This window comes from Mauremys reevesii, linkage group 7 (genome assembly GCF_016161935.1).
Source record: "Mauremys reevesii isolate NIE-2019 linkage group 7, ASM1616193v1, whole genome shotgun sequence".
NCBI lineage: Eukaryota > Metazoa > Chordata > Testudines > Geoemydidae > Mauremys > Mauremys reevesii.
In genome coordinates this window covers 94,549,832-94,564,209 of record NC_052629.1, presented here as the reverse complement: position 1 = coordinate 94,564,209, position 14,378 = coordinate 94,549,832, and the positions used below count along the sequence as shown (strand labels likewise).

Here is a 14,378-nt window from a genome sequence, read left to right as displayed (position 1 = left end):
AGAGTGGAATTACTCTCCCAGGGGACAGCAAGTCCTGTGAGACTAGCTGTGCTTCTCAGTTCTAACCACTGGGGATCGCTGCATCCCCATGCACCCCAAATCCCCTGAGGCCACGTTCAAAGACCCAGAATTGCAATGGGACCCTGAGCCCTTTAGAACAGGACAAGGATTCCTAATGGCTAGGGTGGGGAGGCATGGGAACCAGGACTCCTGGGTTCTATTCCCAGCTCTGGGAGGGGAGTGGGGTCTAGTGTTTAGAGCAGGGTGGGGGCTGGGAATCAGGACTTCTGGGTTCTATCCCAGGATTTAGGACCCAGGTTGGTGGTGGTCCCAGAGTCCCGGTGCAGTAGCTGGGAAGGTTTGCACCAGCCAGTGACTACAGCTCTCTGTCCCCTTGCAGCGAAGTGTAAGTCGGGCAGCTCCATCTCTGACGACTCCTTCACCTCCCCACAGGGCCTGTTCACAGGCACTGACATGCTGCAGGAGGTAAGAGACCCCAAGCAGCCAGACCTGGCCGAGGAGGGACAGGCCTCCCTTGCCAATACCCTCAGCGTCACCCCATTGAGAGGTGAGGGGCTGCAGCACCCTAATACTTAAAGCTATTTTTGAAGAGACAGCCTGGCTTGGTAGTGAGGGTCCTGGGCTGCGAGTCAGGACTCCTGGGCTCTGTTCCTGGGTCTGCCACTGACCTGCTGTTTGGGCAAGTCCCCTCCTTTCTTGGTGCCTCAATTCCCCTCTCACCCTTTGACACCTCAGACAGCGCGACGGGGCCCCGCTCTCAGTGTGGGCCTCTAGGTGCTACTACTGTAGCATTGGTCCACTGAGGCAGGACCAAGTAAACCCAGAGCATCCCTGACACCTGTTTGTCCAAACCATTCTCAAAAACCTCCAACCACAGTGATCCAGGAACTTACCTGCCCTTAGAATTAGAAAGTTTTGCCTCATATCTAACCAAATCTCCCTTGCTGCAGATTAACCCCATTACTTCTTGTCCTCCTCACCATCCTCTTTATAACAGCCCTTAATATATTTGAAGACTGTTACCTGGTCCCCACTCTGTCTTCTTCTCTCAATCCTAAACATACCCAGGTTTTTAACCTTTCCTCATAGGTCAGGTTTTCTAAACTCTTTATCATTTTTGTTGCTCTGCTCTGGACTCTCTCCAATTTGTTCACCTCTTTGGTAACGCGTGGCACCCACAATTGGACACAGCACTCCAGCTGAAGCCTGAGCAGTGCTGATCGGAGCGAGACAGTTACTCCTGTGTCCTATACACATGGCACTCTCGTTAATACACCCCAGAATATTAGCCTTTTTCACAGCCGCGTCCCATTGTTGAATCACATTCAAGTTGTGATCCACTTTAACCCACGATCCTTTCCAGCAGTTCCGCTGTCCAGCCAGTCATTCCCCATGTTATAGTTCTGTTTGATTTTTTTTTCTTCCTGAGCATAATACTTTGCACTTGTTTTATTGAATTTCATCTTGTTGATTTCAGCCCAGTTCTCCAATTTATCAAGGTTGTTTTGAATTCTAAGCCTGTCCTGCAAAGTGCTCGCAACCCCTACAGCTCGGTGTCATCCACAAGTTTTATAAGCAAACTTTCTATTCCATTATCCAAGTCATTAGTGAAAATAATGAATCATGCCAGACCCAGACAGGCAGACACCTGCGGGACCCCACTAAATGCATCCCCCCAGTTTAGCAGTGACCCATAGCTAACTACTCTTTGAGTTCAGGTTTTCATCCAGTTTTACAGTAATTCCATCTAGACTCCATTTCCCTAGTTTGTTTTTGAGAACATCATGTGGGTCTGGGTCAAAAGCTTTACTGAAATCACGATAAATCCCATCTTCTGCTTCCCCCTAGCCCAGTGGTCCCCAACCTCTTTGGCTGGCGGGCGCCAGCCGAAGGACCACCGCGGTGGTGGAGCACCTGCCGGAGCGACGGTGGAGCGATGCCTCTCAATGATGTCACTTGCCGTCGACAAGCGATGTCATCGAGAGGCGTCCCCGCCAAAATTCGGGAGCGACGCCTCTCGATGACATCACTTGTTGGTGACAAGCGTCCCCGCCAAAATGCCGCTGCGGCATTTCGGCGGGTGCTCTCCCAGGGGCCAGGACGCGGGCGCATTAAGATGCCCCCACGGGCGCCATGGCGCCCGCGGGCACCGCGTTGGGGACCCCTGCCCTAGCCATTAGGCCAGTAACCTTGTCAGGGAAGGAAATTAGGTTGGTTTGGCATGATTTGTTCTTGACAAATCCATGTTGGCTATTCCTTAGTCTTCTAGGTGCTTACAAATTGATTGTTTACTAATTTGTTCGAATATCTTTCCAGGTATCAAAATTAGCCCGACTGGTCTGTAACTCCCTGCATCCTCTTTGGTCCCTTTTTTTCAAAATAGGGACTTGGTTTGCCGTTCTCCAGTTCTCTGTGAGCTCACCCATCCTCCATGAATTCTCAAAGATAATCGCTAATGCTTCCAAGATTGCTTTCACTTAGTTTCTTAAACATCAAGGGTGAATTTCATCAGGCCCTGCTGACTTGAACACATCGAACTTCGCTAAATATTCTTTAACCTGTTCTTTCCCTGTTTTGGCCAGTGTTCCTTCCCCCTTGTTAATATTAGTTGAGTATCTGGTCACCAGGAATGTTTTTAATGATGAAGCAAACAATAATTGTCTTGGGGCCCTGATTTTGATTGGTGCCTCTGGGTGTTTCTCTAACCCACGTGGTAATAATCACAGGCTGCCCTGCTGTGCCAGTTCCTTGCTTTTGGTGGTCCCTCTCCACCCTAACTCTTCTCTGTCTCCTTGCAGATCTCGGATCAGACCCACAGCCTCCACCTCTCAGTCAGCTCCAGCCAGGGGAGCGCCAGTTCTTAAGGTGGCAGGACCAATGCCACAAACCAGCCCCTCTTGCACACGATAACCTGTGTATTTTAGCTGGAGACGCCACCACAAGGTGCTGTAATGCTGCTGCTGCTGCCGCTGCCATCAGTGGAACATTCCCCTTGCTGAGGCTGTGCTCTGCAACTGGGGAGTTAGTCCATCCTGTACTGAAATACATAAATGTTGGTACCAAAATATTTCCACCTGATCTCCCCTGTCTCTCCGCCCCCCATGCATCACCCAAAAAAACCTTTGCCCCAGGACATACCACTTACTGTCTCTGAGACACCCCTGTAGAGAGGAAGCTAAGTATTAAAAGAAGTGAAGAAAGATCCCCCTCACACATGCATGCTTTCACCAGGGAGAATAGCGCCTCCTTACTTGCATTCCATTCTTTGCCTCTGGATAGCGCAATGGGATGATGCCCCAAGTGGTGAAAAGCCTGCAAAGCAAGTGAAGGTGCACCCTAACTTACCTGGGGAGTCGGAGCTGCATCACCTGAAGAGCACACCCTGCTGGCCATTGGGGGTACTACTGCAGCACCTGGAACCACTAGAGCAGACAGCATCAAAGATCGTGGTGGGGGTGTTGCTTCTCCCAGAAATCGCCAAATTCTAGCAGCCATCTGAATCAGGGACGGATGCTGCTTTGTTTTTACTGCTGTTTAACAGAAATGAGTCCAGCTTGGGCCAGATTCTGATCTCAAATTATCACCTGTAGCGATCCATTAGAGTAAATCTGGTTTCACAGGGCTCTGTCTGGATCGTCTTGTGCCACTGTATATCCAGGGTTCTTTTTGAACTACTCAGGGATTGGGTTGCTTTGCTGAATGGTCACGACATTGTTTAATCCTGGTTGTATTTCCTTCAGTGTTTCCTTAAACTTTTCCATAGTTCTGCAAGAACCAAGAGATGCTGAAACCAAAGATTATCTATTGCCATTCAAAGGGGAGAGAATCCTTCCAGGAATTCAAATTCTAGGGGACACTTATTTAAAGGTACAGGGTGGGTCAAAGACCAGATTTATTTAGGAAGCAAATGTGTAAATAATTGGACAACTGCACCATTAAATGCTGTGCAAAGATTTTGCAGTCTGCTCTGTTCTCTACAGCAAGGGAGGATGTGCTGAAAGAGGGACAGAGGTAACTGATCCTCTTGGGGGGGGTGATAATAAGGCACAGGTTTTTAATAGAGCGGGTGATTAAGGTTTGGAACAGTTGTCCAAGAATGGTGGACTGATTTGTCCATTGCTGGCAGTTTTTACAGCAAATAGGAATTAATTCTGGGACCATTAGACAGGAGGCCAGAAGAGATGACATTAGTGGGCTCTTCTAGTTTTCAATGCTGATATGATGATGGCATTAAAACTTGCTCATGGGGTGGGGGGAACGATCAGTGTGGAGCACTCAGCTGCCTCCTCTGCGCAAGGGCTAGTTTGAGGCCAGGCCCTGGGGAGACACCTCCCATAGGGGCGCTTCCGACCCACAGCCGAAAAAGCTGGCCGGCACATGCACCCTAGGAACAAGCTGGCGGAAGCTGAGCAAACACCCTTTAACCATAGCGAGCGTCTCCTATTGGTCATGGCTGTAGCCAATGGGGAGGCAGGAGCTGGGTACCAACCCGGAAGTAGCCTGTGAGTGAGAAGTAGGTGAGCAGGAGCAAAGGGCGAGTCTGAGTACACTGGAGCTGCTGCTGCAGAGTCCTGAGCCCGCCTCTGATGCCTTCACCTTTCTCCCCTCCCAGCCTGGTGTGTCTCTTTCCAGCTTGCTCTGCTAAGAGAGTATCCTCCATGTGTGTCTCACTCTTAAAGAGACTCTCAGTATGTGTATGTTACTCGCTAATGGCTTTCTGGCTTGCTGTCGCTAAGAGCGTAGCCTCAGCGTGTGTGTGTGTGTCTCTGTCGCTAAGACTCTGTGGCTCTCTCTTTCTAGCTGGCTGTTGTCTAAGTGCATAGACTGTCTCTTTTTGGCTGGCTGTGGCTAAGCGGGTAGACTGTGTGTGTATTTTTTTCTGGCTGTCGCTAAGACAGCGAGACATAGTGTATACGTCTCTAAGAGCATAGCCGCACTCTGTCTCTGGCAGTCACTAAGCATAGCCTCTCTATCGCTGTGTGTGTGTGTAAAAGCAAGTAGACTGTGTGTCCCTTTCATGCTTACTCTTAGATGTCTCTAGGGTATGGCTACACTGAAATTATTAGCTACCCAGAGTGCATTACTCCATGAGTCATCTCCCGGACTCCACTGCCCATTGGAATTCTGGGTTAAGCGCCCAGTGTCTGATGCGGCTTGTTGATACAGTGGAACGCCCATTCTGGGCCCAGCAAACAAGCACTGACAAGTGGGACCATACAGGTATGGGATGAGTCCCATCCAAGGGCTGCGGAACATTCGCACATGTACGGCCACTTTCCTGGAACTTTGTCAGTTGCTCTCCCCTGCCCTGAAGCGCAGGAATACCACGATGAGAGCTGCCCTGACAGCTGAGAAGCAATGAGCCCAGTAAGCACTGAACTTCAGCTAACAAGGGTAGTGACTCTGGGAAACGTGGATGGCTTTGCTGCAATGGGGTAATACAACACCTATCCCTATCTTGGCACCATTACCATTCGGGATGTTGAAATGCCAATAGTTATCCTTGGGGACCCAGCCTACCCCTTGCTCCTATGGCTCATGAAGCCATACACAGGCAGCCTGGACAGTAGGAATGGTGGCAGAATGGACCTTTTTAGACCTCACTGCAACCACTATTCCCATTCTTATTGCTGCTTGCCGGGTGCTCCATAATATCTTTATCTGTGAGATTAAGGGGGAGATGGTACGGGGTGAGAGTTGTGTGTATTTCTCTTTGATGCAAAACTGCCCCCTTTGTTGAATATTGTTTTGAATCCATGCATTCTTTATTTATTTTTTAAAAAAGGGAGATCACAGACAAGGTAGCCTGGGTGGGAAGGACAAGGCCACATTGCTTATTGTAGCCACACTACAAATCAAAGATGGTTAAATGACAGCCTTCTGTTACTTGGGCCATCCTCTGGAGTGGAGTGGCTGGGTTCTGATCACGCTCACGTAATGCTTTCCTGGCCTCTGTCTGCCTCCATCCATTCAGCTGTGCCCGAAGAGAAGATAGAGGAAACATTTGCACCTGGGGGGGGGGGGGAATAAAAAAGGAGAGTAAGATTTAAGATGATACATTTCTGAGAACAAAAGAGAGAGACTTTCAGAGTGAATCAAGCAATTCACAGCAGACAGCACATGTGCTTTAGGTAGAAGGTCGCATTTTGTCTTGTATACTGAGCACCTGCCAGTATGGTGACACATCACACAGGGCTGGGCAACAGAATTCGGTTTCCAGGCAGCCACGGTAATCCAAAGGGTACGCAGGGTTGGCTTCATAACAGGTGGGAATGCTTTTGAATGATATCACTCTCCTGAGCCTAACAAAGAACGAATGTTGCTTGAAGGTGACCAAAACCCACGACCATTCGCTGCCATGCTGTGTGCTGCAATGATTCCAGACTACTGGCTTGGCATGGCAAAGTGTCCTACCATGGAGGATGAAATAAGGCAGCCCTCCCCAGAAACCTTCTGCAAAGGCGAATTCACGCTCCATCCCCAGCCACGTTAAAACAGACTTCTCCAGTAGCTGTACTGGCCACAAATGCTGCCCAATTCTTCACGGCAAAATCAAACAGTAAACAAAATTGCTTTTAACCCCTGTAATGTAGTTACAAATGTGCACTCACCAGAGGTGCCTTCTCCGGCTTCAGTGTCCGGGAAATTGCCTTGGAAGGGTATCAGCTCCAGGGTGATGAAAAGAGCCTGGCTCCTGGGGAGAATGGATTCTCCTCCTCTTCCTCATCCATAAACTCCTCCTCCGTGTTGCATGAGACTCCCCCCTTGCAGGTGTCCACGGACAGTGGTAGGGTTCCCCCCAGAATGGCATGCAGCTGATCACAGAAGCAGCATGTATGGGGCTCTGACCTACTGTTGTGTGTCCCTAGTGTAGCTTCGCTCCACCATGCCCTGTGCGATTTTGGCATTTATATTAGCTTTTCTTCTTTTTGATCGGAGTTCAGCCTGCACCATCCTGTTCAGTCCATGCTGGAGCTCGTTTGCAGTTCTCGGGGGACTGCATGGTCACCTGTGCTGCTGAGCTCGCCACGCTGACCAAACAGGAAAGGACATTCAAAATTTCCTGGGACTTTTCCTGTGTACCTGGCTAGTGCATCAGAGTTGAAAGTGCTGTCCAGAGCGGTCACATTGGAGCACTCTGGGATAGCTCCTGGAGGCCAATTCTGTTGAATTGTGTCTGCATGCACTACCCCAAATTCAATCCAGCAAGGTCAATTTTAGCGCTATTCCCCTTGCCGGGGAGGAGTACAGCAGTCGATTTTAAGAGCCCTTTAGGTCAATGGAACAGGATTGGTTGTGTAGATGCATTAAAATCGATCTAACCTCTTAGTGTAGCCCGACCAGGGCTCAGACAGTCACACAGAGAGGCTATTTAGACAAACACTATCACTAAGAGTGTAGCCTCTCTCTGTCTCACTCTCTTTCAGGCTGTCATCTAAGAGCAGAGCCTCTGTCTCACTCAGACTTTCTCTGTCTCTTTCTGGCTGGCTAAGTGAGTAGCGTGTGTGTGTCTCTCTTTCTGGCTGGCTGCAGCTAAGAGCGTAGCCTCTGTGTATGTCTCTCTGTCTCTTTCTGGCTGGCTGTCATCTAAGAACGTAGACTGTGTGTGTCTGTCTCACTCTTACTCTTAGTGGCTGTGTCTTGCTGTGGCTAAGAGCGTAGCCTGTGTGTGTTTGTTTCTGTCTCTTTCTGCCTGGCTGTGGCTAAGAGAATAGACTGTGTGTCTGTCTCTCACTCTTAGTTTCTGTCTAAGAGACTAGACTTTCTCTCTCTGTCTCTCTCTCTTTCTGGCTGTCGCTAAGAGAATTAGACACTGTGTGTGTATATCTCTATCGCTAAGAGCGTAGACTGTGTGTGTCACTTTCTGTCTTGCTGTTGCTAACTGTCTCTCTCTAAGAGACTAGTCTGTACAGTGTCTCTGATTTAAACACAGATCATTTAAAATTAATTTATTCCTACACCCTTTATATACAAGAAAGATTGCAGCACATACAGGAAAAATGTAAATAGCCACACAATCACAGACCCCCATCTGCTTTTTACTGAGAAGCTGTACAGAATAAATACAGTAGAACCACAAGTTTGTGCATCTCTCTGCATGCGAGTGTACCTGGCTGAGGGGGTGTCCTTATTGCTGACGTATGTATAAACTAAAATTCTAAGAGCATATGTACAAGCTATAGCTAAAGCTTCCGCTGCTCTGTTGCCGTCAGTCCAGCTTCCTGGCGCCCAGTTTCATAGGTCCCTTTGCCACCTTCCTGTCCGCCCGTTTAGCTTCCATCTCCTTCTTCCGCTCCTCTCGCTTCTTGCGTGCTAATTCTGCCCTGCTGAGCCCTAGGGAGACACAAGAATTCCCAGCTAGTAGGAATGGCTGGATGGAACAATCACGTGCAACTTTGCTGCTTCAACAACTCACCCTGGTCAGAGTCCACAGATTCCCAGTTTTCCTCTGTACCCCAGTCGCCAATGGCATCCATGCGTCTCTAGCAATTGAAGTTAGACACAGAATTAGAATTCAGAGGAGACCTTCAAAGTTATGCACTATACTGGTGGGAGCACTCAGTACACATTTATCTTTCCACAAAGGAAGAGAAGTGAAGTAGCTAAGCCCTAAACTGAGTGGGTATCCCAGCCTGCCTTCCCCTGGAACTTCGGTTAAACGGGGTGTGTGTGTGTGGTGGTGGGGGGATAGCACTAGCCATTTCCTAGCCTTTGAGGGGTGTGTACACCCCCCCCAAAAAACCCAAAACAATGTCACCCAGGTAGTAAGTGACACACACACACACACACACCCACGGAGAAACTTACCTGGGTCTCTGTTGTTGACTTCTGAGTAGGGATTATGGAGAAGAAAGGATCTGCTTTCTCTGCACTCGACGAGCTGTCCCAATCATATTCGCTGGCCAGTTTGGTCCCTTCTGGCTGGGCCAAGGGAGCTTGCTGTGAGGGGGTCGGTTTCTGCGCTGTCCGGGAATCAAAATCCTCCTCCCAGCTGTCCTCTGCCACAGAGCTTTGTCCCTGAGCGCCCCACTTCTTGTGACTCCAAGTGGATCCAACCTCCCAACCAGAGCTGGTCCAGTCTGATTCCTGTTTCTTGGAGGAGCTGCTGGTCTGTTAATGATTTGGGGGTGGGGGTGAGGATTGATCAGAACAACCGAAAGAGGACAAATGAGCTATGAGAGAGGAACTGAAGGGGCTTCTGGACTAGTCATATTCTACCTGCAAGATTTAGAAGAGGTGACTCTGAGCGCCCAGGCTCAACAGATAAAGGCCAGGAATGGGAAAAGTCTTGCCCACCACCCTAGCCACTAGACCACACTGTCTTTCATACTAGTAGGCACTTGAACAATGGTTATTCCCATCTGAGGGCCCTATGGTGACTAAGGCGAGAAAGGTTGACAGACTTAATTTAAAGACCACAATCAAATCGCCTTTTAACCTTCTCTGGGATAAACTAAACAAGCTGAGCTTCTCAAGTCTGTCCCTATAAGGTGGATTTTCCAGACCCGGAATCATTCTTATAGTTCTCTGCTGACCTTTTCCAATTTGACATCCTTTTTGATGTGTGGACACCAGAACCAGACACAGTATCCAGTAATGGTGTCACTACTACCATAGACACAGGTGATGCCCTCTTCCTTTACTCCTACTCGATATTCCCCTGCTTACACGTCCAAGTCTGTTTGCGCCCTTTCAGCTCTAGCATTGCCCTGGGAGCACTTGGTTATTTATCATGATGTCCAAGTTCTTTCTGATGTCACTGTAGTCCAGGATACAGTTCCCTTGCCCCATTACAGTGATCTACATTCTTAGTTCCTAGATGTAATGATCATTAGTTCTTATATAGCACTTTTCAACAATACATTTCAAAGCATTGAACAAAGGATGTCATTATCCCCATTTCCCAGATAAGGAAACAGGCACAGAGATTTGCCCAAGGTCAGCGAGCAGGCTGTGGCAGATCCAGGAATAGAACTGAGGACTCCTAAGTCCCAGTTTAATACCCTATCCACTAGGCCACACTATTGCCCCTACACCCTTCCCAGTTGGTATTAGCTTGAGGGTTACTCGTTCCCTCCCAGAGACAATGGAGACCAAATGAAAGAAAGGGATACCTGCACTTAAGACAGCATATGGTGCAGCATCAGAGTGATAGCATGCGCGGAAAGTCACCTACCATCCTGGCCCCAGGCTTCTTCAACACCAAGGCTGGTTCTGACCACTCCGGGGTGTTCCAGTCATCCAGGCTCACCTGCCCTTTGGCTTGCTCGGCCTCTTGCTACAAGCAAAAGCACAGAAAATGAGGCACAGCACACAAGGAAGCAAAATCTCAAACCAGGCAGCAATAGAGCCTGCAGCTAATTTGGCAGAAGTCACTGGATGGCGCTGTGGTGCTTACTTTTCTGCATACGAGCAGTGGCCAGTCTTGGAAAACATGCAAAGCTGTTGTTAACTTGGTGATGCATTCATGGATTTTTTTCAGGGGAGCTATTGCAAGCAGTGCAAGGGTATTTGCTGCCTACCCTTAAAAGACAGTTCCTCACCTTTGTAACTGTTGTTCTTCGAGATGTGTTGCTCATATCCATTCCAATTAGGTGCGCGCGTGTTGCATGCATGATCGTCGGAAGATTTTTACCCTAGCAACACTCGGTGGGTCGGCTGAGGCGCCCCCTGAAGTGGTGCCCTCATGGCGCCGGATATATGCCCCTGCCAACAGAGGGGAAGGAGGGCGGGTTTGGAATGGATATGAGCAACACATCTTGAAGAACAACAGTTACAAAGATGAGGAACCGTCTTTTCTTCTTCAAGTGCTTGCTCATATCGATTCCAATTAGGTGACTCCCAAGCCTTATCTAGGCGGTGGGGTCGGAGTGAGATGTCGCGGAGTGAAGGACCGCTGAACCAAGTGCAGCATCACCCTTGGACTGCTGCACTACTGCATAGTGGGAAGCGAAGGTATGTACTGATGACCAAGTTCCTGCCCTACAGATCTCCTGTATGGGCACATGAGCCAGGAAGGCGGAGGACGAAGCTTGGGCCCTAGTAGAGTGGGCACTAAGGTGCGTAGTCGGGACACTAGCCAGGTCATAGCATGCACGGATGCATGATGTAATCCAGGATGAGATGCGCTGTGTGGAGACCGGAAGGCCCTTCATTTGGTCTGCCACCACTACGAACAGCCGGGTCGTCCTCCTAAAGGGTTTTGTTCGTTCAATGTAAAAGGCGAGGGCCCTGCGAACGTCTAGGGAATGCAGCTGTTGCTCTCATTGAGAGGCGTGCGGCTTCGGGTAGAAGACCAGAAGGAAGATGTCTTGGTTGACATGGAAGGCAGATACCACCTTAGGAAGGAAGGCAGGGTGTGGTCGCAGCTGTACCTTGTCCTTATGAAACACCGTGTACGGTGGGTCCGACGTGAGGGCTCGAAGTTCCGACACGTGTCTCGCCGAGGTGATAGCGATGAGGAAAGCTGTTTTCCAGGAAAGATACAGAAGCAAGCAAGTGGCCATTGGCTCAAACGGGGCACCCATGAGCCTGGATAGGACCAGGTTGAGATCCCACGTAGGGGCCGAATGCCGAATTTGCGGGTACAGACGTTCCAATCCCTTGACGAACCTGCTGACCATGGGATGGAGAAAACCGAGTGCCCATTTTCGCCCGGGTGGAAGGCCGAAATTGCTGCTAGGTGTACTCTGATGGATGAAACTGCTAGGCCTTGCTGTTTCAAGGACAAGAGATAATCTAGGATGGTAGGTACTGGCACCTCCAGAGGGGCAGTATTGCTCAGGGTACACCAGCAGGAGAAACACTTCCATTTAGCCAGATACATGGACCTAGTAGAGGGCTTTCTGCTACCCAAGAGGACGTGCTGTACTGAGCAGAAGCAACTCAGCTCAGATTGAGTTAGCCATGCAGCATCCATGCTGTGAGATGGAGAGATTGCAGGTCCAGATGACACAGTTGGCCATGCTCCTGAGTGATCCAACGGAGTGGAATTGGTGTGGTCACTGACAGATCGAGGAGAGTGCTGTACCAATATTGCCTGGGCCACGCCGGGGCGATCAAGATTAAGCGAGCCTTGTCTTTTCGCAATTTGAGAAGGACCTTGTGAACCAATGGGAATGGAGGAAAGGCGTAAAGCACATGGTCTTTCCATGGCATCAGGAAGGCGCCCGATAGTGCGCCATGAGAGAGCAGAACACCTGGTACTTCCGATTCTTGCGAGAGGTGAAAAGGTCTATGTGGGGAAACCCCCACTTCCGGAAAACAGAATGGATAACAAGGACCTGCTGAGGCGATCTGCCAAGGTGTTTTGGACTCCCGGGAGAAACAACGCCACCAGGTCGATCGAGTGGGCTATGCAGAATTCCCACAGGCGAATGGCTTCCTGACAGAGGGGGGATAATCGCACCCCCCCTTGCTTGTTGATGTAAAACATGCCCATTGTGTTGTCTGTGAAGACTGCGACACAATGGCCCTGAAGATGTTCGCGGAACACATGACACACCAGGCGTACTGCTCTCAGTTCCCGTATGTTGATGTGCAGGGTTATCTCTTGTGTGGACCAAAGGCCCTGTGTGCGAAGGTCCGCAAGGTGAGCGCCCCAGCCCAGAGATGATGCGTCCGTGGTTAGGACTAGGGAGGGCTGTGGGGCATGGAATGGCATCCCCCCATATACGACGTTGGGGTTCAGCCATCAAGACAGGGAGGTTAAGTCTTCCGTCGGTACCGTGAGCACCGTGTCTAGATTGTCTCGGCCTGGACGGTAGACTGATGAGAGCCAGGCCTGAAGTGGACGGAGGCGTAGTCTGGCACGTCTGGTCACGAAGGTGCAAGACGCCATGTGTCCCAGTAGGCCAAGGCACGTGCGTGCTGTCGAGGTCGGGAAGCTTCGGAGGCCATGGATAATGCTCGCCATGGACTGGAAGCGGGCATGCGGTAGGCATGCCCGGGTGAGATTTGAATCCAGGACTGCTCCAATGAAGTCTATTCTCAGGGTCGGCTGCAAAGTGGACTTTTCGACATTGAGCAGCAGGCCCAGCTGACTGAACAAGTTCATGGTGACCTGAACATGGGATTGCACCTGGAGCTCGGATTGACCCCGAATGAGCCAGTCGTCTAGGTACGGAAATACTTGGATCCAATGTCGATGGAGCGAGGCAGCTACGACAGCCATACACTCTGTAAATACCCTTGGTGCCGTGGATAGGCCGAAAGGGAGGACGGTAAACTGGAAGTGTCGTTGACTGACCACAAAGCGAAGGAAGCGCCTGTGTGGTGGGTAGATCGCTATGTGGAAGTATGCGTCCCTCATGTCGAGGGCAGCATACCAATCTCCAGGATCCAGGGAAGGGATAATGGTCCCCAGGGAAACCATGCGGAACTTCAACTTTACCCTAAATTTGTTGAGTCCGCGCAGGTCCAGAATGGGCCATAGCCCCCGCTTTGCCTTGGGGATTAGAAAGTAACAGGAGTAAAAACCCCTGCCCCTCAGATCCCTTGGAACCTTCTCTATAGCTCCCATAGCCAGGAGCATCTACACCTCCTGTAGAAGGAGTTGCTCGTGAGAGGGGTCCCTGAAGAGGGACGGGGAGGGAGGGTGGGAAGGGGGGGGACAAAACAAATTGAAGTCGGTATCCACTTTCCACTGTGCGTAGGACCCAAGCGTCTGACGTTATGCAGGACCACGCAGAGAGGAAATAGGAGAGGCGGTTGGTGAAAGGTGGGGAAGGATCCTGTAAGGAGACTGGTGCTCCGCCCTCGGGCGCAGCTTCAAAACTTTTGTTTGGGCCCCACTGATGGTTTGGGGGGGCCCTGGTTCTGGCCCGTCTGAGGACCAGATTGCCTCCTCCTACCACTGTGGCCGTGTCTTCTAGAAAAGTCCTGTCTCGGCTGGGGGTTAAGGTAGGTGAGCTGCGGTTGGGGTCGGAAGGGCCTACGTTGCATCACTGGGGTATGAATGCCCAATGAGTGCATGATGGCCCTGTTATCCTTCAGACTTTGGAGTCTGGAGTCAGTTTTATCTGAAAATAACCCCTGGCCATCAAAGGGCAGATCCTGAATTGTTTTTTGCAGCTCCGGTGGAAGACCGGACACCTGCAGCCACGAGATACAGCACATAGCTACACCCGAAGCTAGAGTCCTAGCCGCTGAGTCTGCTGCATCTATCGAAGCCTGCAAAGATGTCCTGGCTACTTTCTTGCCCTCCTCTAGCAAGGCCCTGAACTCCTCCCTGGACTCCTGAGGAACCAGCTCTTTGAACTTCCCAATCGAGTTCCAGGTATTATAATTATAACGACTCAATAGGGCCTGCTGGTTAGCCACCCTAAGTTGTAGGCCACCAGTCGAATATATCTTGC

At 50.3% G+C, this 14,378-nt stretch overlaps 2 protein-coding genes across 4 annotated transcripts in view; one reads left to right on the top strand and one right to left on the bottom strand.

Moving 5' to 3' along the window:
• The window catches only part of CDC42BPG (CDC42 binding protein kinase gamma), a 35,843-nt gene extending 32,755 nt beyond the window's left edge, over window positions 1-3,088 (top strand). For both annotated transcript variants that reach the window (XM_039482295.1, XM_039482296.1), the window contains 2 exons: window positions 401-486; window positions 2,820-3,088. In XM_039482295.1, coding sequence (XP_039338229.1) covers window positions 401-486; window positions 2,820-2,885 — 152 coding nt within the window. In that variant the 3' untranslated portion in view covers window positions 2,886-3,088. The remainder of the gene's footprint in view (window positions 1-400; window positions 487-2,819) is intronic.
• A 2,814-nt stretch (window positions 3,089-5,902) lies between these two features.
• SCYL1 (SCY1 like pseudokinase 1) overlaps window positions 5,903-14,378 on the bottom strand; it is a 28,916-nt gene continuing 20,440 nt past the window's right edge. The window contains exons 15-19 of one of the 2 annotated variants that reach the window (XR_005583066.1): window positions 10,199-10,300; window positions 8,830-9,132; window positions 8,438-8,504; window positions 8,132-8,355; window positions 5,903-6,031 (exon numbers count right to left, since the gene is read on the bottom strand). Coding sequence is in view for 1 of the 2 variants with exons in the window: in XM_039482474.1 (XP_039338408.1) it covers window positions 8,231-8,355; window positions 8,438-8,504; window positions 8,830-9,132; window positions 10,199-10,300 (597 nt within the window). In the remaining variant the exon portion in view is untranslated. Of the gene's footprint in view, window positions 6,032-7,882; window positions 8,356-8,437; window positions 8,505-8,829; window positions 9,133-10,198; window positions 10,301-14,378 lie in introns of those variants that run through there. The other variant, XM_039482474.1, reaches the window with a different exon arrangement.